Source organism: Micropterus dolomieu, linkage group LG05 (assembly GCF_021292245.1).
Source record: "Micropterus dolomieu isolate WLL.071019.BEF.003 ecotype Adirondacks linkage group LG05, ASM2129224v1, whole genome shotgun sequence".
In the NCBI taxonomy this organism is placed as follows: Eukaryota; Metazoa; Chordata; class Actinopteri; order Centrarchiformes; family Centrarchidae; genus Micropterus; species Micropterus dolomieu.
Window position 1 is genome coordinate 17784398 of NC_060154.1, and position 22857 is coordinate 17807254.

The window sequence follows — 22857 nt, forward strand, 5'->3', positions numbered from 1 at the left end:
TGGCCTTTACCATGGGTTTAATGGATAAATCAATAAATAAACGTCAATTCAAGGTCCACTTTCTATATTCTTTCTGGGGTTTTCAAACGCATCTCACGGTCTTCTTTCAGCTGAAGGAATAATCTCAGTGACATCATAGCCAACTCCATTCACTCCAAGTCCCAAGAGAAAAAGCTGGTCATTTTAATGTGTAAAAGTTACAGGTATATTCACCTACAGTATTTGAAGATTGTGACTTTTAGATGAAAAATAAGCTATTGTATTTCTTATCTGATATTTCTGACAAAATTTAAGACACATTTTCGATGTAAACAAATCTTATCTTGGACCATGTATTTGTATTTAAAGACCTGCGAATCAGGGCCTTCGCCAGGATTTAAAAAAAATACTAAACGTTATAGGTGATGAGTCCAAATCTTTCCAGCACAACCCATCCACCTAAGAAATGTTTAAAATGTTTTTTTAAAAATGCTGTTTTAAAAGTCCACACATTCAACTTAATATATTCTGTAAAGTTCATCGCTGCACAGTTTTCATTAGTAGTTTCTGTCTAGTCACATTTTAAGATTTTTAAACTAATAAATATCAAACCTGTGATGTGTATGTTCCTTCAGCTGTGACCCAAACCTGTGAAATTTGTGAATAACCATATAAGCATTAAACCGCAATGGTTGCTACAGGCCTGCTGCAGTCAATCAGTTTAGTAGTAACAGGCTTCAAACCTCTATCGTTTAAAGGAGTGTCATCCTAGATTTGCACTTCTGAGGAAACGAGCATACAAATCTCGAGACGTGCCTTCGGTCACACACCTAAAACATTAGGACATTCATTGGGATGCTGTCAGCGCTGCAGCAACACTGTGAGGTAACGACTACATCCTCTAAATTAAACCAGAACACATTTCAAGGCAGCATTCCTTTAGAAACAATGAAAGCTTTATTTACAATTTCAAAGTTCATTTAGTTAACAAATATATACTACGCACATATTTGCAAAGTAAACAGTGTTCATTTTTACAACAATCGTTCAGGTTACAGTAACAGTGGTTCAGATTGGATAACAGTATATTTACACCCATAAAAGAAGTCTTCAAGTGCACCTGACGCGCACTCATAGCACATTATTATAAATATTCATAAACATTTCAAAAGATGAAAAGGGAAATCTAGTCTGACTGGGTTCATCTGATGATCAAATCTTTTGTGCTAAACTCAAGTTCCAATCAACTCCACCCTACACCAAACAGCTTCAAGCATCTTGAAGGTGTTTTTAAATCTACAGACTAGGGCAGAAGTCTAAGCTATGTGATCCGGATACATATACAAGCAATGCATAAGACCAAGTACTGCATAGTTACAGAAGGGGAACTTCCTCCCACATACAATCAATTCAAGAGGACAATCCAAGGGGGGTTGCAATAAAGCCTTGCAGAAAGTGTTTCTAAGGTACTAATCATATCACCATTACAGTTACATATGCCTACAGACCAGACATACAAGTCATACAGCATGGAGAGACTGGTGTCAAATGTTTTTGGTCTTTTTCTACATTATATGATTTACAGTTTTAACATACACCTTAGCAACTCTTAAAACGTTGACGGTAGAAAAAAAGACTAAGTACTCAGTTTAAGGTCACTTTAGCTCCAAACAGTCAGTGAACATTAACTAGCTCTGTCACACATGCCACAATGACTTTGTACAGTTTGTTGGATCAAAGCGGTGCTGACAGTGAGGACCCAAATAAGCCCTTGGATACAGTCCTACGTGCTCAGCCTCATCAGCTCTATGACTCCCACTGTGCAGCCTGTGTGCTGGAGCCACTGTGTGTGTGTCCACAAACTAGTTCCTGATACAGTTTATCAATGACTCAACTGTGTCTATATGCACAGAGGCAGGGCTGACGTGGACAAGAAGCAGGTGACATTTAGGGTGAGTCAGCGATTCCTTTACAAACATTTCCTCAGGCAGAGGCACAGGAAAAACAGAAGGTTTAAAAAACAAAAACAAAAACAACAACAAAAAACACTTCCTAATCTCTGCTTCAATACAGAAAGATTGATAAGGCAGAAACTGAAGTATTGGCAAACCGGTTAGAAGGAAGAGCGGCCATTTAAAAATCATCAGTTCAAAGAGACATTCAAAGAAAATAGGTCCAAAGGATGTTGAGAGTTATAAATCCAAAACTCAACTTAAAGAGGCACTTGAACTGAATGTTGATAAAGACCTCCACATCGCTGGGCTACATTCAGACGGCTAGTCTGAACTTGCTTATTGCTATGAAGCCAATGTTTCACAGCAGCAAGTGGAGCACGTAATCATGCTGCTACACAACTAGATGTTTTTTTGGCAAATGTTCAGCTAGCAACCTTTACCAGGGCAGATGAAAAAGAAAGTGGTGTTCTCTCAGGTCATAGAAAGTAAAATGACTGTAGGATAAGTAAGGCTCAAATCCAGCATTTCAGTACTGCCCTATGACGCGATTCTAAAAATATCAAGTCAGGCCTTTTCTGGCCCACTTGCATTATGTCTGTTTTGAGTACGTAGTGTGTTTGACCGAATTAAATCTTAAAAAAACACCAGCATAGATAGTAATATTACTTGATTTTTGAACATGGCGTTGATGGACACGTTTTTCCCCCAAACGCTAACACAAAATAATAAAAACTGTGAAAAAATAAATAGCGGAAAACAATGTTGAATGGGGTTCAAAAGTTACAGCACAAAATAAAGTAATAAACTGCAAATCATTGGACAAGCATTTTCTTTGCTGTTTGTATGAGATCACAGTGTCTGCGCCAAAATATTAACATACTATGAAAGTGGGACTTGTGTTGACACACTGAACAGTTGTGGCAACAATTCATTCATACATACATAACAGTTTGAATTAATTACTAACACTAAATATTAAACCCCCCTCCCCTCCCCTCCATGTTCTTTTTTTCTGGTTTCAATAGCATTCCTTAAACCTCCTACATAATATATTGCCATGTTCACATTCACATTTCTGTTTGTGCTTTTTACGATTTCATTAGATGTTAAAATCTGCTCTGTATATCTTGACAAGATCATTTACAATTCAAAATGTTCCTTACTCCTCTAATCAAATATTTTCACACAATAAATACAATAATTATGGAGGCAAATTATCTCATACAATATCTGATCTCAGTGACATTTCAATATAGCGCAGTGTGACAACATTTGATCAGTGACTCATTTCATGTGTTTTAGCTCTCTTTCAGCACATTGGATTTAAACTTCAACAATGGTTATAAAGTTGCTGACTCACAGCTTTAAGGGGGTTTGTTCATATCCATATTGGATAAACAGTCTTGGATTTTTTCTATAGATAGTCTTCCAAAAATTATAGTAAACATATGAGATGAGCTAACAAGGGCCAAACAGCAACCTGACCTCAGTCTAACTGTGGGCCATAGGCTTCAGCTAGTTCTTTAATTTAAGACAGGTTTAGAGACCTGAAAACTGATCACCCAATATGGATGAAAAACCCAAAGCTAAATGTTTAACCTCATAGTCTTTGTTTAATTTCAATGTACTGGATTACAAAGCCAACACAATAGTGTGTCACTGTCAAACCACTTATGGACTGCGCTGTATATTCTTTATCTACTACTCTATTACAATTTTTGAATCCATATATATATATATATATTTACTTTAAGATCCAATACAAAATATAACAACCTACTTTTGTTTCAGGTAGATTGTATATTACAGTCCCATATGGAGCAATCAAATTAGCAGCATCAATGGACTTTAAATTCAAACAAATCCTATCAAAACATCTACTCTTTCTGCAACTTGCATTTATAAAAGGACCAGTCCAGGAGGTGAGCACTGAGACTAGATGGTGGTAAGGTTTAAGAAGGCTGGATTGCTCAAAAGGCGTTTTGTGTGTAGAATTATAACAGAAACAAGTAGGAGTTGTTTAGCTGAGAGGTAATGCTGGGACTGAAGGCATCTGAGGGTTGCTGTTGGCACATCAGCTGGTGGAAGACCGAGAGGCGGTAGGTTGGCTGGAGTTCGCTGGGGAGAGGAAAGACTGGGATTGAGATAGAGGTTGTAGTTTAAAATCTAAGCAGGAAAGCTGTCAGGAGAGGGTGTCTCTTTTGGCCCTCTTGTCATAGATTAGCGTCAGCACGTTTGCAGTGTCCTTCAGCAAAGCATCAAAGATGCTGTCTGCCAGCTGCATCTTAACAAACAGCTCGTCCTCGTCATAGTTGACCCACTGGGCCTCCTCCTCATGGAGTTCCTGAACCTGGGAAACAAACAAGGTCAACTATTGAGACTAACTGAGTCAAGTGGAAGAATTTCATGACTGAAAATGTAAATGTCAACTTTCAGTTTTATGCTAAAAACTACCATGTAAGGGGGCTAATCGGAGGGAACTATACTGTTTTTCCCCCACCAGATAAAGGTCTACTTCATATAAATTGATAAAGCATTAAATGCTGTAATCTTAACATCTTCATGTCTCAAAAATTTGAAATATGACCATTTTATAAAACTGCTGGTGCCATCTAGAGGAAATAAACTAAAAGGTTTTGATATTATTTGAAAGAAAACTCCCACATCAGGTTGCACATGTGTGTGTGTGTGTGTGTGTGTGTGTGTGTGTGTGTGTGTGTGTGTGTGTGTGTGTGTGTGTGTGTGTGTGTGTGTGTGTGTGTGTGTGTGTAAAAAAGAAAACTTTCTCTAAATTTTGGGACCTACCAGTATGTGATCGACTCTGTCCCGCTTCTTTTTGCCAAATTTCAGCATCTTTTGCCAGTCAGTCTTCTGGTTCTGATCTTTTGTCAGGCCGTACATTTTCAGTACTTCTGCTGTGATGAATTCCTGTGACACAACGTAAAAAACATAAAAACAAAACAAACCACATCATCACGTGTGTATAAAGTATTACACTGCATTTCAAATGAACTACCAAAGTGAATTAACAAAGCCACATTGTGAAGTCTGTTTACACTTCCAGTCACTTTGGGAGATAAGAAACAAACCGCTGACGGTCCAAATTTATTCTACAAACCTAGTTCCCTTTAAGGTAAGGCAATTAGAATTAAAACACATGGTTAGTAGTAAGCTAAGGTGGGTGCTTTTCAGACACATAAATGTAGCGTCTCTTTCTGTTGGTGACGACTGTCCTGCAGAACTGTACCTGGACTTTGGTGATGTCCCCTGGTGTTTTTACTCTGTGGAAGAAGGAGGACTTGACCCGACGTGGTCTGACCCACTGAGGCTGATCAGCATTTGGGTCCTCAGCATAGATCTCCTGAAGCATCTCCCATGTCAGGTCATACACAGCCTAGGGAATAACAGAGTGATCAAATATGTGCGCTTGAATGTGTAATGTATGTGTATGTTATAGTAAATAGGTCTCTCAGGCTGAGAAATCCCATGTTAGGCGAACGTAAATGTGTGAGATAACATGTCAAAATAATATTTACTGCTCAACAGCTCTAGTATTTGCATTCAAAGTGAATAATCTGACCAATTGAGGCAATGTCTGGAGCGGGAGTCCGAAGTCCAACTGAAATAGCTAAAAGATGCTACTCCAAGAGGAATCTGCTGAATAATGGGAACTCGCTTGGCATTTAACCTCAGCGAACTCTCTCAGACTAAAGGCTGTCTTCGTGGTTGGTAGGGGCATGAAAAGGATGTCATGGATGCTTCTCTTCTTTGTTTTGTGGTTTTACAATACACATGCAACTTTTTTGCTATCTGTTTGGTTGGTCTGTGTTATACAGACTTCTTTTTTGCTGTTTTGTAATTTCTCTTTTTCACCTTTCTGTAGCTGCAGATGCAGAGGGCCTCCTGGTCCTGGCTGCTGGCCTCTTTACCCAGGTACTCTTGTGAAGGTTTGGGGTTTGGCAGTTGTGCAAGGGTCGGGGCTCCCTCCTTCCCCAGGCCACAGCTCTCCCAGATCTCCTGAGTGGCAGCGTGGACCATCTTCTCCACCTCTGTGGCCGAGTGGGGCACCACCATGGCAGGCTGCTCAGGTAGTTTGGGGGGCAGGGGGAGCGGTAGCTCAGGTCTAGGTGGAGTCTTTATTTGCGGTTCCCCACCTGGTGATGAAACCAGCCCCCCCAGGGCTGCTCCAGCTGATGAGCCAGACCTCCCTAGCCCTGCCTCTTCTTCTATCTGTTTTTGTTTGAGTCTCTGCTGTTCTCGGCGGGAGCTGAGGCCAAAGTCCTCATCAAACCAGTCCTGATCGTCACCTAGCTCATCCAGCAGTTCACGGCTCAGTTCCAGCTCTGCTAGTCGCTTGGCAAGCTCCTCTTGACCGCTGGCCCCCAACACTGGACTCTCCTATTGTGAAAGAAATACAGGAAAATGTGAATTTCATGCCTGGTTCCAGCCTTTTCTGGTTCTTCCAGATTAGAACCTTCCATAAATATGATTGTTAAACCACACCGTGACAGAACAGGTCCTATTTTAAATCATGTTTTTACACTTTTGACCTAGCCTTTAAGGGTATTCATACTGATGTTTCTGACACAAAAGGTTTTCAGCAAGGAGTGCCAAATTCAGTCTGTCAACATGAAGTTGGACTTTGGCTGAACACATACCAAAAACGAGGGTTCCCCAGGTCAGAACAACAAGTACTGTTTGTCATTGCTAATGTTTCCCCACAATAAAGATTCCACGGTTCAATCATGTACATCACTATCACAAGGTTTTTTCTCACCGATTGTGACCTTTTAATTAACACGTCTTTATCTTCACTTTTTCTTAACATATTACTAAAGAATCAGAAATATACACTCACCGGTCGGTTACACAGCTCAGGAGAAGACAGCTCCTCTTTTTCTGCAGGTAGGAAGAAGGGTAGGTAATCTTTTTGCTCCACTGAAGAGAACCATTCTTCTTTAACATTTTCGCCTAACGGGACTCCATTCATCTGATTGGCAGCTTCTATCTTTTGCTCTTTAGCCTTTTTAATCTCAGCAAACTGCTTCACAGTGTCTTTCAAAAAGTTGTTGAGGAGCTTATCTGCAAATGTGTCCAGTAGGTCTTTGTCCTTCTGTTCATCCTTATCATCTCTGATACCTGTGGAAAGATCCACAGGAGTAAACTGTTGTTGTGAGTCTACGTCTTCTCTCTCAACAAGGGTAGTAATCTTACTCTTGTTCAAGTCAGAGATGAGGAGGGTGGTTGGTGCATCTTCAAAATCCAAAATGATGTCCCCGATGTTGCCATTAGAAATGGGAAGCTTGGATTCTTTGTAATGCTGTGAATTGAGGTGGGACACGGCCTTCAGTGGGGCCTGGTTTTTGTAAACAGACTCATCCGTAACGGTTTTATCTCCAGGCCCATAGACCTCACGAGAGGTTTGTTCATTTTTACTCTTCATATTTCCTTGTTTTTGGGATTTGTTCTCCTCTGTTTTATGTTTATCCCCGCCTTTACCCGACAGATCATCAAAGAATGAGTCCTCATCCTCCGTGGTGTCTGTGTAGAACTCAAACTTGTCTGGCAGGTGTGTGATCTTGTCTGGAGGAGCAAAGATACCGTGGCTCTCATTACACTCAAAGTATACCACCTCATCATAAGTGCCGTTGTTGCTGCCCTCAGACTTGTCTAACTCCACACCAGCCCAGAAGCCATTAGCAAAGCTGGTCAGACCTTTGAATCTCAGAGTGCCAGGCTGGACACCACCGACAAGAACCCGATCTCCGATGTTAAAGCTTGGCATTTCATCTACAACAGGAGAGAGAGGGGTCTGCAAAGGAGAGATGGGTAGTGAGTGGTTGGAATTAACAAGGTCCTCGTCATGTTTGGAGTAGTCTGTTTGGTTATGAAGATCTAGCAGTCTTCCAGATTGGTGGCTATCTCCACTAATCCCTGAATGGTGACTCGGTTCTTCAGCTATTTCCTCTTCTACCTCCTCATCCTGGCTGTCATATGGTATGGATCTGCTAGGTGAGTCCTTTGTTGAGCCCTTGATCTCATCAGGAACTGAGATTTGAGAGGCTGGCTTGTAACTGTGATGCTCCTCCCTGGGTGAAGAATCTACTGATGACTCAAAGTCATCATGATAGCCATCAGCTATGGGAGAAGACACCTCAACATCCTTTTTAAGTGACCCGTTCTTTAAAGAGAAGTCAATAATATTGGGTTTTACAGCTTCCTCAGCTTCAGAGGTTTCCCTTGGCTTTATTTGTTTATCTTGTTCTAAGCTAACAGATGGAGAATATCGATGTTCTTCACTCATGGAAGAGGAAATATGTTTGGATGTAGACAACTTCTCCTGGGAGTCAAGTCTGTCTTCCTTCTCTAGCTTGAGAAGACGTTCAGAATGTCGATCCTCTAACGTGGAGTTTACTTCTACTTCCAGCTCTTCTTGAATGTCAGATCTTTGGTAAGACACACTGTTCTCATCCCCAGGCTCAATCATCTGTGCCTGGCCTTCCTTAGAGGAAGGTATTAAAAGATCCACTGTGGACAGGCGGCTCCTCTGCCCTGAGGTGAGACACTCTGGGCTGCCATGTACTGGGGTTGGAGTGACTGTCGGTGGGTCTTCATCAGACAATTCTTCAGGCACTGATGTTGATCTACTATGATCAGGTGGAGGAAGGGCATCTGTCATAATAGGAAAGGGTCACATTATTATTAAAACATCTATGTCAAAACACATTTTAAATAAATACTGTACTTAATGTATATACTAGTTATGATGAGTATAATCACTCACTGTGATCTAATGAACCATCAATCCGTGTTCTTTCAGAGTCAGAGATTTTGCTGGTTTCAGACCTGAGAAAGAGGAATTTGTTTTTAATTGAACACCAATCTTTTCAAACTCATATTACAGTACAAGATATGTTTGCACCAGAGTGTCCTGTTTACAGCTGTTTTGGGTACCTGTCAGCAGGTGGTTTAATACTAGACTGCTCTGCGATCAAGGTGGAATCTATTATCTGGGACTTCGTATCAGGTGTTGAGTCAGGCTCCTTGTTGAGTTCTGCCTTAGTTTTCTCGATGAAGTTGTCATAGCTCTGAAAGTAAAACGGGAAAATAACGGTTAAGGTATGAAGAAATGCGTACAGTGTATATATATATATGTACACAATCTCACAGTACATAATGTGAGTGACACACACACACACACACACACCTCCAGCTGCTTCAATAGGCTGGCCTCCTGTGCCTTAAGGCGCTCCTTGTGCCTCTTCTTCTGCTCTTTCTTCAGCTGGTAGGCCATAAACTTTCGTTTTCTGAGTTCTTCCTTCAGGGCCTTGATTCGGCTCTCTATGTCACTCTGGTCTGAAATGGGTTCTGAAGGCAAATGTAGATGATAAATCACAGTTAGAATGTGAGACCAGTGCCAGACCTCTGATTAGCAAAGGGTAATCCAACTTTGAGGCTGCTCAAACGCAAACCTAAGTCTTTGGAGATTAGTATACATTTTCTTTACCAAGAATGTATTACGTCAATTTTTCTACATGTTGCTTTGGCTTGCACGCAATGAACAAACAGAATTACAAGGATTAAAGGTTTAAACAGTGCCCTGACAATGAATAAAACACATTGAGCTACAGTTCCAGGCCAGCAAAAAAGTCTTTGCTTGTAGGATAACTAAGTGCAAGTGTTCTCTCCTCCTATCACACAGCTAAGCAGGTTAGGTATCAGGGAAGTGCTTGCATAATGTATTCCTGGCAGCATCACATTATGCCTGACTACACAGTGCCAGCAATATAGCTGCATTATGTCCACTCTCTCCACTTTCCCCGTTCTACCTTCTCTGGGAACTACCAGGAACTTATTATACACTCAAAAAAACGTTACATATTCAGTGTATGTGTGTTGAGTCATTCGGTAACTCACCAGTCTGTGTGGCCATGGGGGAGTCACTTGGCTGAGTGTGGGCCTGGTTGGCGGTCCGGGAGGAGGAGCGAAGCTGCATCTTGGTTTTGCTGCTGCCGTCTGAAGGAAAGGCTGCAGGGCTGTGGCTGCCTTTGAATGGAGACTGGGGAGACTAAACAGGAGGAGGAGGAGGAGGGGAAGAGAAAAGAATATTACTTCAGGATATAACAACACAGTCAGATGGACTTAATATTTTAAATGTACAGTAAACCAACAAATAGGTTGCAGATTTCTTACACAATATAAAGAGAGCATTTTCAATAGTTCAATAATAGACTACAAATAACCCAAACAGCTTATAAACTGAATTTTTGTGAGGTCAGTTTTGGAGGGGCTAAAATGAACTCAGCTACCATCAAAGAGATGGTATCATTACTGAACTACAACAAGGAAAGAAAACCACATTTATATGTACTTGTCTACTAGGTGACTGGGAAGCTGATGTGAACTCCTGGGTGTAATCTGCAGGCATGGTCTGGACGGAGGCCAAAGGTGTTTCATGGATCGACACAGGCTGTACTGAAGATGGGCTTCCTGGCTGCTGGGACACCAGTCCCTCTGTGTGTATACTGGACTCAGGTGTCACCAAGGAACAGTCACCCTCACTGACATACTCTGAAACATGTACAACAGATAAACATGAAGTCACCTTTGTTTGTCCAGATTCATTTTTAACCTTATTCCTAAACTGTAAGATGCGTCAAATATTTCCCTCTGCTTCCGTATTGGTTTTGACTATAAAGCTGGCTTAAAGGATCCTGTTGCTTCACCTTTCTCACTGTCAGTTCTGGGCTCTGAGCTTTGATGGTGACTGGGGCTAATAGAGGCGACCTCCTTCTTCTGACTCTCTGCTATGTCCTTGTCCCGAGGTGTCTGTCTGTCCCATACAGCCAGGGCTTCCTTTTCCATCCTACGGACCTCTGCTTCCTCCTGGTCCAGTCGCTGTTTCCACTGCAGCAACTCCTCGGCATGGTGACGCCTTTGCATCAGTTGCTGCTCTCGCTTTGTGAGGAACCTGGGGAAGGGGGTGGTAAGAACGAATGGGGAAAAAAGAGAATGGAGATGAGGAAAGAGTTGAGGGAAGAGATTGAAGATGATTGTGAGAAGAAGGGTGAAGAAATGGAAAAATGTGGGAAGAGACGGGAAGATGATGGGTGGTGAGGGATAAGGTGAGGTGGCAGTGATGAGGGAGTAAAAAGAAGTAAAACAAAGACATTTAGCATTAGGAATTTCAAAACATGACATCGCAGAAGCAAGCAGACCCAAAATCCCCTGGATCTCCGGTTATCACCGCAAACTCACCTCAAACCTCCTGTTCAACACTCAGCGAAGCAAACACACACACACACACACACCAAAACACTACATGCTTTACTTGTTTTTTTTTTTTCTGGAATAATCATCCATATAAAGAAGTGGACAAGCACCCATCAAATAGACAAGCATGAAGTGATGACATGTCAATCAGGAGAAAAGTGGGGCGGAAAAATATAAGTGAAGATGTGAGATTCATGCATCAGACTGAAACCCAGGGGTTGAAAGCCGATTGGTAGCAGTCGCGCACACCTCAAACACCTGTGCTCCCCTGACCAATGAGGCCATTGAGACTTAAATGCAAAGGTGACAGTGTCTTTCAAAGCCAACAGAATTTGTGATTCTAAAATCCTTACGCTAACACTGGGTCTTATACATACATTTCCAAGCCTAAAATAAAGTTCAGTCAGGTATAGCTGTTGTGTAATGTGGTCTCCCACAGCTATGGGTGCCATTACAGTGCAGTATTATTTAGCCTTGATCTAATTTAGAGGCCTTTCTCTTGACCTAATGTAAACTGATGACAGGCCAGATACTGAAGAACCAGACTGGGGGTTCTTTTAGTGCCTTCCCAAACTCTATTATAGCCAATGGCCATCTGTACTTATTATCTCATCCTATGCAACAGTTACCTAATAAAGAGGGCTAGTTAAGATTTACTGGGCTCATTAAAGAGATAGACCACTCCATCTCCGGTCTGTTCTCTACAAAATGCATTCACTTTCATGTCATAGTGTGGTTTCATCTGAAAACGTTTCGTATCAATGACTGAGCTGGCTGGAGCTGACCAACCAGCAGCCACAATATGAAGAGAGATGCGCTACAGCATTCATTCAAGACGCATGAAAGAAATAGGGGAAGAGTCACAAGTTAAAACACCACAGAAATCAGCGAAATCCCAGTGTTCAGCCTGAGATTCCCATTCAACAAGGAAGGCTCCTATTAAAATAAACATAACCTTTAAGCTTCACAAAACTGAATTTATCTCACTTCTGAAATTCTCAATGTTTCCACTTTGTTTTTGTTTTTTTGTTTAAAATCACTCTACAACCACTGTGCTTTAATACACACACTAATGGCAAGAAAGTGTCCAACTGATTAATCCAAAATAATGGCAAAAAAAATCCTATTGAAATAAAAATTAAGTTGTCAAAAGGTTAGCTTATTTTTAGCCAGGCAGCTTTCCTTGGGCACTCTTCAAGTTTTCACTCAAACTCCCCCGTCCCTCTGACCAATCCAATCTTGGAAATACAAAAAACAAACCAACACATCCAAGCACTCATCATTCACCGCCCCACCCCTACAAGGTCCCAGTGCCAGTGGATGAATACAAGCATGTTCCATGGGGTGGGGTGGGGTGGGGTGGGCCAGGGGAGGGCAAGGCTAGGTGGAGGTGCTGGGGAAGAGGTAGAGAGCACTGTACAGTACCTGACCAACTGGTTGTAGATAAAGAGCTGGAATTTAGGGTGGAGGTTGGGAAGACAGACACTGAGGGAGGCCCAGTGGTGGGCCGTGAACACAGAGAAGAAGTAGTGGACAGGAGAACAGTGTCTACAACACACAAGCACGCAACAGACCAAGTCAACAGAGTCACACACAAACATGGGTACGGAAAAAAAAAACAAAAAAAAAAAAAACACACACACACACACACACACACACACACGAAATGTTGAGAAAAGACAAGTAGAGAAAAAGGGAGAGACAAGAGTGATATGAGCAAATGTGGTGTCAGTCTGTCAAGTTTCTGTTAGAAAATGTTTACTTTTAAATGTTTTGGAAGAATGGGAACATTTAAATTAGCATGTGGGCATCATGGGTGGGGGTTGGTTGAAGGTATGATCACTGCCAAACTTGTTTATGAAGGGGGTTAAAAAATATTAATATAACCCTGATATAATAATATTATTACAGTGCGAGGTAACAGTTACAGCCTTAGATGAATTGAAAACAACTTTGTTAGTGTGTTTTGTCAAGCTGAATACATTTGCTTTGGCAATGATCAACAGCAGTACACGGTAATGGAGAACGACAGAGGGAAGGTAAGAGACTTTGATAGTTTATGAAAAAAGACAATAGCAAGCAAGCCATTAAATGCATGACCAGACACAAATATGTAAACAGTTTTATGTTAGGATCTTCTTAATCGTTATATTTGCTGTGATCTAAACCTAATGAATGAATGAATTTCAACTTCATAATGTATTAAAATTAACAGGATCACAAGCAAAATTGTGTTGCTAGTATACATTTAAACAAATCTAGACCTAGCTTGAACTGCATGGAAGATTGGCCTGTGATTTATAGCCAAGTTATAAATCCTAAACCCCAGAACAAAAAACCAACTTGTTGGAGCTACCCGGTCACAAGAGGCTCTACAATCACCTGACCAAAGCTGTTAGCCAAGTCTAAAACCTTGGAGGACCAACAGGAACTCAAAGCACATGTCAACACAAGACGTCATGGGTGTAATAAAAATGATGGAATGCACAACCTCTGTTTGGTCTTATTTTGAAAATAGTTACGTCTCTGTATTTCAAAGTTGCAGTATTAAGATTACATAGTGTTACAAACATTTAAGACAGTTTAATATAATCTGCGGTTCACCTCGTACAGATCCTACAACGAGATACTTGTAGGTTGTACAAATCCGAAGTTAAGGGGGCAGGATGTGGATTCATGTCTAGTTTAGAGGGAGAACAACATGGAGCATGCTTATCTTCACATCCACACATTCACATATCCAGGGCGCTTTAAAACAGAAAAAAAAAAAGATGGCATGCACTGATTAGTTTTAATTAAGTTAGTTGCCAGTTAAGGTAAAGACCCTATGTATATAATTAGAAGATGTCTGACTTTTACACTATGGTAGAATGAATGAAAAAGAATAAGACCCCGTAGACTACAGCACAGCGCACCACTTAATAACAGAGCTTATCCAGCAGGAAAATATTTCTAAACTGCTGGACTCAGGGGCCAAAAGAATCAGCATTCCTACAAAAAGGATCAAACCTCAAGGGAAAAGACAGCAGGACACATCTACAGTGAGCACCGTTAAAAATACTGAAAAGGGAGCATGACGATAAATCACTTGTCAAATTGTCACTAAGCAAAGAGAACACACTTACTTCTCATCCATGTGAGAGCGCATCTTCTTGAGCTTCTGCATGATGCTGCTAGTCTCACTTCCAGAGATGGAGAGCGAGGGAGAGGGGCTGCGGATCTCCTCAGCACATCTCATGCTGGTGGAGGCTGCCTCAGACACAGGGGTTTCTGATGCAGCCGTCTCCTGGAGGATGGATGAATGGACAAGCAGACAGGCCGAGCATTAGTAAAGCCAATAAAAAAAAAAGTTTAAGATAAACATGGCAGCATATTTTAAGTATGTTTACGTTCTTTCATCCGTCAAGATTCTACTTCTGTAGAACCAATACTGAAATGAAATCCCTTAAATAATAGGTAGTGAAGACGATTAGTGACTGCTGCACTACTTACAGGTGGTGCTTCACCCCCAGCACACTTGAGACGCTCCTTCAGTCTGAGCGTAGTGTTTCTCATCCGCTCAATCTCCTCCTGCTGCTTCAGCAACAGCTGCCTTTCCTTCCTGGCTGCTTTGTTGGCCTCCTGAAGTCGCTTGATCTCAGCCTGGGAAAATGAGTATGGAGGGAGTTAAAGTTGGTTGGTTAGTAATGGTTAAGATCACAATATACCCCAAATCTCATTTGTCACTTAATGTCATCATGTTTTAGCCCCCACGTACCTGTTCCTGCTGTAGTTTCATCAGAAGGCCCCTCTGCTTCTTCCTGATGGGGGGCATTTTGTCATCTTCTCCCTTGTCCCTCAGCCTCTTCTTCTGGTGTTCTAGCCAAGCCAGCTCAGTCCTGGTCTTCTCTTTGAGGGCTTTCTGGCGAAGACGCAGCAGAGAGCTCTGGTGCTGCAGTCTTACCTCCTCGTCCTTCATGTACTGACGCACCATGTCCATGGTGAACTGGGAAAAGCTGTCCTGCCCGCCAGAAAAGGCCATGTTTGCATCCTGAGGCTGCAGGAAAACAAAGGTGAAAAGGCTAGGGTTAGATTGGGGCAACAGAAAAGATCCACAGCAAGAGTTAAGTTAAAAGGAAAGGATATTAAAAGGAAACGCTAACTGAGGTAATGAGAAGTATGTAAGTAAGTAATGTATGAGAGGACAAAAGAGGTCTGCACACTACATGCAAGAGTAACATCCAGACAAAAGAACTCAAATAGTCACACTTTTTAGGGGACAAATCGTGCTGTCAGTGGTTACACCCACCTTCCTCTGTCAACCACTCATAAGGATATGTGTTAGTAAATGTTTGTATGACTACACTGCCCTCTCACCTTTAAGATATTGTGTGCCCCTGAAACCAATGTAGTGTTGTGATTGGCTACATCATCCTCTGATTCTTCATGATGGCGGGACATAGTTCCACGGCGGTGCGCCTCAGATGGCAAGAGAGATCGGAAGGAGCGCTCTTCTATCTCATCCTCTGTCATGGACTCATCAAACTTGAGAGAGTACTCTGTTGCCACTGATGTACTATCTACTGGAGGGAGAAAAATAAGATAAGCTCACTGTACACTTTTCAGCTATATCAAGCTTTGTGTTTTTCACATTCACCCTAACAGAGAGAGTATCCGATACCTTTCTCATCCACTACGGAGGCGATGCTGTCACTGCAGAGGGAGTCATTTGCTGCTGTAAGAACTTCCTCCTCTATGGAGCTGCTGCCTGCTTCCTTGTTCGTCCTCTCAACAGTTCCACCCTTCCTCCATTTCCCCTCTACTGCATCTTTTTTCGTCCGCTCTATGTGGTCTGAGGAGACTTGTGACGGGCTACGGTGGCTACTTGAGTCTGCTCCACTGAGGAAAGGGACAAAGGACAGATTTAGTGTCTCTTTAGATTTCTCCTCTCCATATTTAATGGAAAACGTTAAGTAATGCTACATGGGAGGCCTGACTGGTACCTGAGGTTGGGTCTTCTGAAGGTCAGAGAGTCAGAGTGACTCAGGCTGTTCAGTGAAGACAAGGCTTCCTCTGGCCTGTTCCTTCTGCTTGACACCTCACTTTGGAAGCTGTAAGAGAGGATGCAGAACAGACTTAAATGCATCCCTCAGTGAGAAATGCTTACAATGCTTAATAATAAACAAAACTGATGACAATAGGTCTCTTTTACTCCAACTAGTAAAGCGATTTAGTCCATTCAGAATTTAAACAGCCATAGATTTAAGTGGGACGTTAAAATCTAATCACAGTGAAAAACAGTATACAGTGTTAATGATCAAAAACTCTTTCACAAAAGGTGTTTTAAGTTTACCTGTCAGAGTCAATTTTTTCTTGTCGTTGCTCTGAATAGGAGCTCTGCTCTTCTTCCCGCTGGTCCAACATGGAGGAATCAGCAGGAACAGGGGGTGCCACCAGAGCTCCTGCTATCTGCGACCGTGCCATTTCTGTCATCTGACAGACAAAAACACAACATACAGATCAAATGTTTGCTTTTATGAGTCTTTCACTGGCTATTATGATTTCCTCCTCTGATTTCTTTACTGAAACGCAACAATCCATCAGCTTTTGTTACAAAATGAAGATACAGGCTGTTTTCCGGGCAGAGAGGAAGGCAGGGAAGGCTAACCTCCTTGATGTGTCGGGCAGCGTCGACTGTGTACCGTGCTGCCTCAGCCTGTTGACTCATCATCTTCGTAGTTGCCTCCTGGAGGCCCTCCAAAGTCTCTTTTTGAGTTCCTGCCAAGCTTTCCTGCAGTTCTATATGAGCCTGCACAAAAATCAAGTATGGACATCAAACGCACAGAAAAGTAAAAGCAGTCAATACGAAAGGAAGCAAGCATTAAATCTATTGTCTACAAATACATACATATATTGCTGATTAGAGTAAAGTAACTGATGAACTGTATGTGTATGCACATGTGTGTAGTCGTACCCTGGCCACTCTCTGTCTGTTTTCTTCCAGCTGTAGCTGTGTCTCCAGTGCTTCCCTTTCAGCCTTGATCTTCAACTCGTACAGGTCACGCTCATGGCTCTGCTGCTTGGCCTGCAGCGTCAAAGTTCAGGGAGCAGGTTAATACAGTGTAGTAATACAAACATTAGTGAGGTAGTATGTGTTGTCTTATGATCATCAAAATATTAAGCTATATAAAAAATTGTCAAATAATTACCATGTTGTATGAGCCAAAAGGGGGATTATGGAAGGCGAGTGTAATGAAATTTTAAGGACAAACTAAATATTACAACCTCTGATATGTAAACACAGCTAAATACACAGCATACACAACTTCTGAGTCATTATCTAGTCTTCTTCACCTTGAGCATCTGGGCCAATGATGCACTCTCCTGCTGAGCCATGGACACACCCATCAGCCTCTCCACGTCCCCCAGCTGTCGGACTGACTCCTCGATGGACTCCAGGTAGTGGAGCTCTGCTGCCATACGCTGCTGCAAGACAGCAGGTGAGTACTGCAGCTCACCTGACAGAAAGGAAGGGCAGAGAGAGATTAATAAAAGGGGAAGTTGGTGGAGTGTGGCACATGATTCACAAATAGGCCTAAGGAGTCCAGAACTGTTTACATCTTGGTCAGATTTCAGTGACTTGAAAGTCTTTCTATACATGGCACAGCTGTAATCACATTTCTTAAACCTCACAGTGTAACTAACCATTTATTTCTAATAAAGTGCTGCTTCACAGAATATCTGTTGTTTATTATATTAATATGAGTTTTATTTACCTGTGGTCTTAGTCTCCGCTCTACCACTGCGAGCTGTGGTGTTTGCGTTATTTGCCCCCAGAGAGCCACTTCTCACAGGCTCTCTGGGCGAGTGTGCTCCTGGAGGAGAACCAGGGTCTGAAGAGCCAGAAGGAGAAGCCTGTTTGGGTCTGGCTCCTGAAGAATTGTTACTGTCAAGTCCCAAACTAGAAATATATTTAGAAAAAGAAAGAAAGGGGGGTCAGGTAAGTAGTTAATGAAAGATCAAATACTACTGTGAACCCAGAAAACATCACTTCTAAAGTGGATATGTTTGAAGCATTCAGGTTGATCGTGGATATTTACAATGTTTTTAAACCATATATTAAGACATTTTGTACAACACATTGTTTTAATTGTTTTCTTAAACTAATTCTAAAATAGGGTTTTAAAATCATACACAGGGAAGTGGGATGATGCAAGCTTTGCAGAGTTGACCATTTTGAACAGAGGAGCAGGCTGACTAAATGATAAACAAAGACGGGGCCCCTAGTCCTAGAATTAACTGAGGCAGCTGAACCCTGCTGTGAGAGGCCTATACTATGAATGGCTTTATTGTGCTGCTCAGAGATGATCAGAGGCCAAGGGCAATGTCTAAAGCGATCAGGATACACTCTACTTTCTCATTAAGGATACAATCAGACTCCATTAATATATCATAATACAATAATATTACTATTATCTCAATGCTAAACCACTTAGTTTAACCAGTTAGTCACATGAACAGAAACAGATCCGAATGCATATGAACACTAAACCAACCTCCTTTCCTCAAACACAATCCTTTAAGACTTTATCATATAAGACACACAGGCTCCACAGAGTGGCAGGAATCTGTTACCTGGGCTTCAGAGGACCATAAGAGGTCTCAAATGGCACTACTGGGCACTGAAATTAAAGGGAAGAAAACTCTCTCCTTTCCTTTGGCAGCTGGCCCAAGCTGTGTTGAAGCTGGCTGACCCGACCAAGCACCCTGCAGGCCCCCAAAACAAAATAACCAGTGTTTTCCGTCTCGGGTCGAACTGCAGCCTCCTCCTGTTGCTGGGCACTACACAGCTGCTTAAACCCTCAGGGCTTCAACAGAACAGCAACCCACAAGACTGTTTAGACTGGCAGCCTCAACCAGGGCTCTCCAAGCATAGTTTAGTAATTTGTCATGCCCAGATAAACTAACCTTTGGGTCATTACATTATATACCAAGTGGATGTTTCTAAATGGTTGGAACAGTAACAACAGAGATGACCCAGTGTTTAAAAGATCCGATTCATCCCTGAGTGCACAGAGACTTTTAAATTCCATTTTAGTATAGCTTGGAAATGTTTCGGGAAAGAAACAATGAGGCTTAACAGGCTAATTTCAGTATGATTTTAAATAGATTTAAACAGACAGCCTATCCCATAAAAACAAACGTTTCAATATATATTACAAACCTTTGTGATAAATCAAATAAGCACCAGGAAATAAAGAAATACAATCATGCCTCGACCTCTAAAAGAAACATATAAAACCTACCATTTTCAGGGAAGCATTAGAATATCCCAATGTAAGCCAATAGCACCACCACTCTTCCCACAAAGCAGTGTTGTACTGAAGGTTACAAAAAACCAGGAAGGAAGGAAATACCAGAGACAACTGAATGCGTGGGTTAACTTAAACTTGTGGGAACACCATTCATTCACCTCACTGATGCCACTGCGCAGTCTGTTCAGTTTGATATCTTAGAGATGCTCTTAACTAAAAATAAAACACTCAGTGAAACCAAGCAGGTGGAAAGTATTTAATATTTAAATTACCCCCCTACCCCCACACGTTTAATCTAGTCTGCCAAAGATCATTACCTGTGGTGAGAAGTTTCCCTTGAAGTGTCATTAGAGTGGACACTCTTGACCTGACTATTGGCAGAGCTTTTGTCTGAGCCCCTCTTCCTGGAGTCAGAAGACAAAACCTCTGAGGGAGGCGAGCAGGAGCTCCTCTGCTCTTCCACCAGAGTGGCATCACTCTGGTCTGATGCTGTGCCTGCAGAGAAATGGAGTAATTATATTATGCTGTAGAAGGATTTGTAATTGCAAAACCGCAGCATTTGACCATATAGAGACAATTTCCTTTATTTCTCTTTCAATTAAAAAATCTTGAAAATTGTAGTTATACCACGGAAATATCAAAGAATTATCAATTCTCACCTCTTTTTTTGGTAGAGTGCTTAGAGAAGGGTGAGGGGCCAGGTGGTGAACGAGAGGAAAGATGCGGTGAGTGAATAGATGAGTGAAAGGATGAATGGTGGGAATTGATGCCTCCTGTACTATTCTCATAAGGGGACCTCCTCATCAGCTCCTCAAAATGACTGTTCACGCTAAGAGAGAGGGAAGAAAAGTCGTATGATCGAATCACTTCACATATTTTACTAATACAATTCAGGATCTGTGCAACGGCACAAACAATTAACATGTCTAATTAACATGGGATACACAGCAGCATTAATCTGTCTGAGTGTTTGTACCTTGTACCTTACTCAAGGAAAAACAAATCTATGTACTCCATAATATAGAGGGGGATTGCTGTCTGAAAGGGCTCCATGATCTTTTTATTTGTGTGACATGACTGCCATCCAGTGGTCACTTTAAAAACTAACTTTCACCTTGTTTTCTCTTACCTGCGTGAATTTGAGTCTCTCTTTAACTGGTCACTGGCTCCGCTGCTATGTGATGACACAAAGTCATCTTCATAGGCTGCGGCGTCTACGGGGCCATTTCCCGAGTGCAAAGAATGGGCAGAGGGAGAGTACTTCTCACCCGCTATAGGACAGGGTAGAGACAGAACAGACAGGGGAGAAATATGTATGACTTTGCCCTTCAATTGACAGTGAGTATGTTGTACCGGTTGTTAGTATGACCACTATTGTAGTAATATGACAAACATTTTCTGTATGATTACATTTTTTATTAGAAGTTAAGCCATACATACAAAGTAAGAAAAACATTCTCACCATTTTCTTTCTTTTTTGCTGTACTGGCCACAAATACTAAAATTAACATTAAAACTAACTGTTCATGAATCCACTGACACGGATAAAGTTGTCTGATATAGAAAACTGGACATATTTTCCTTAGTAGAAATGTACTCAAATGTGAACTAACCTTTAGCATGGCCCTGAAGGTTCTTTGTGAAAATGTTGATAACGCTTAGAGGGCTTCCTTTGTTCAGCTCCTCCCACGCTTCTTTGCTGCCGTCATGCTGCGTAAAGGGTGAGCTGAGGGCGGAGCACCTGGCCGCCTCCCTCTGGAACTCTGCCAACCGCTGGTAATCCCGTCTTTGACGTGCACAGTAGTCCACTGCCTGCAGGCGATCTACTGGTCTAGGAGCACGATTGTTGAAGGGATGAGAAGGGCTTGCTTCATCCTCAGAAAAACTCCCTTCACTCAGAAGAGGACCCTCACTGATGGAACCACTTGAGTCGTGGACATCTGTCCGATTCTTGTCCTCCATCAATCCATGTCCTCTCCTTTGTGCCATTTTATCCATTCTTTCTACCTTTTCCAAGCCATTGACTAGCTTCCTCCTTTCATGTGTATAACGGTTAAGAATGGTGCCTGTTACATCAGGGGAAGTTGTTTGAGGATTGGTGTGTGTACCCTTCCTTTCTTTCTGTCCCCTGAGGGCGTGCAGATTGCCTGTTCCTGGAAGAGCTGTGCCATTATATGAACTATGACCTGTGCTAGTCAAAATCCTCTGGATCCTCAGCGCCACATCATTATTTTCTGTGGAAGCTGTTTCTGCCCAGCATCCATCATCAAGATTAGCCTGAGATGGCCTAGGAGCCAAAATAGTATCCACGTCCATTGAAGTCGCTGTACCGTAGTTGATCCCCTCCCCAGCGATCTTCCGTGCCTCACTCTCTATACGGTTGGAGAGGGATGCGGCTGTGGCCTTGAGCGCCTCAATGCGCCGCGACCTGTCGGAAGGTGATGTGGCTGGCCGTTGGGTGTGATTGATGTCACCAGCTGCGACCGCACTCTCCAGCCTGAGAAGCCGAGAGAGGAGATGGTCACCAAAAGGGGCTAGCGTACTGCTTCTGGGACCGGTCGTAGGTCGAACAGCTGGACTCAGACGGTCAGGCTGAAGCAAAGAGGCAACTCCAATATCCAGATCACTCCTGCAATAGAGAGCAACACAGAGTGAAGGAGAGTTAAAAAAGACATAATTAGCTGACTTTAATAAAACAATGATAAAACTGAACATACGTAAAGTGTATTCATCATAATTGCTAAAGAAAGAAACTTTGATTGTAAATACCCAGAATGTCCACAGACAAGATATACTATATACACTATATACTATATAGTCGGCTTTTACAGAGGAGCAGTAGAAAGCATCCTGACTGAAAACAACACAAACTGAAATGGGATGTGCACGGCCCAGGACCGGAGGGCTCTGCAGCGGATGATTAAAACTCCTCAGAAGATCATTGGTACCCATCTCCCGAGCATCAGTGATAACGGTGAGGTGAGGCGCCTACGCAGAGCCCAAAGGATACTAAAGAGTACCCACCCCAGCCACAGCCTGTTCACCCCGCTACCTTCTGGGAAGAGATATAGAAGTTTCAGCTGCCACACCCCCAGCCCAGTCATGGTAGAACATGAAGGGGCCATCCCAAAACTGTTTCCACAAAGTTGGAAGCATGAAATCGTCCAAAATGTCTTTGTATGCTGAAGCATCAACAGTTCCTTTCACTGGAACTAAGGGGCCAAGCCCAACCCCTGAAAAACAACCCCAAACCATAATCCCCCCTCCACCAAACTTACACTTGGAACAATGCAGTCAGGCAAATACGGTTCTCCTGGCAACCGCCAAACACAGACTCGTTCATCGGATTGCCAGAC

The 22857-nt window shown here is 42.3% G+C and overlaps 2 protein-coding genes and 1 long non-coding RNA gene across 7 annotated transcripts in view; 2 read left to right on the forward strand and 1 right to left on the reverse strand.

Moving 5' to 3' along the window:
- Nucleotides 1-22857, forward strand: part of faf1 (Fas (TNFRSF6) associated factor 1) — a 1021784-nt gene that overhangs the window by 595650 nt on the left and 403277 nt on the right. The window lies entirely within an intron of this gene.
- Nucleotides 914-22857, reverse strand: part of cep350 (centrosomal protein 350) — a 37139-nt gene continuing 15195 nt past the window's right edge. For 4 of the 5 annotated variants that reach the window (XM_046048805.1, XM_046048808.1, XM_046048807.1 and 1 more), the window contains 26 exons: nt 21115-22130; nt 20631-20772; nt 20161-20330; nt 19819-19996; nt 17963-18147; nt 17541-17704; nt 17161-17271; nt 16855-16995; nt 16540-16679; nt 16190-16297; nt 15868-16085; nt 15564-15769; nt 14965-15243; nt 14700-14849; nt 14333-14493; nt 10661-10905; nt 10306-10505; nt 9852-10002; nt 9142-9302; nt 8889-9022; nt 8719-8780; nt 6793-8606; nt 5808-6332; nt 5182-5328; nt 4740-4862; nt 914-4284 (listed from right to left, as the gene is read on the reverse strand). In XM_046048805.1, the coding sequence (XP_045904761.1) occupies nt 4117-4284; nt 4740-4862; nt 5182-5328; nt 5808-6332; nt 6793-8606; nt 8719-8780; nt 8889-9022; nt 9142-9302; nt 9852-10002; nt 10306-10505; nt 10661-10905; nt 14333-14493; nt 14700-14849; nt 14965-15243; nt 15564-15769; nt 15868-16085; nt 16190-16297; nt 16540-16679; nt 16855-16995; nt 17161-17271; nt 17541-17704; nt 17963-18147; nt 19819-19996; nt 20161-20330; nt 20631-20772; nt 21115-22130 (7099 nt within the window). In that variant the 3' untranslated portion in view covers nt 914-4116. The remainder of the gene's footprint in view (nt 4285-4739; nt 4863-5181; nt 5329-5807; nt 6333-6792; nt 8607-8718; nt 8781-8888; nt 9023-9141; nt 9303-9851; nt 10003-10305; nt 10506-10660; nt 10906-14332; nt 14494-14699; nt 14850-14964; nt 15244-15563; nt 15770-15867; nt 16086-16189; nt 16298-16539; nt 16680-16854; nt 16996-17160; nt 17272-17540; nt 17705-17962; nt 18148-19818; nt 19997-20160; nt 20331-20630; nt 20773-21114; nt 22131-22857) is intronic. The other variant, XM_046048806.1, reaches the window with a different exon arrangement.
- Nucleotides 13112-13699, forward strand: LOC123970687. Its single transcript, XR_006825036.1, has 2 exons — nt 13112-13246; nt 13537-13699. It is a non-coding gene; the product is annotated as an uncharacterized LOC123970687 (long non-coding RNA).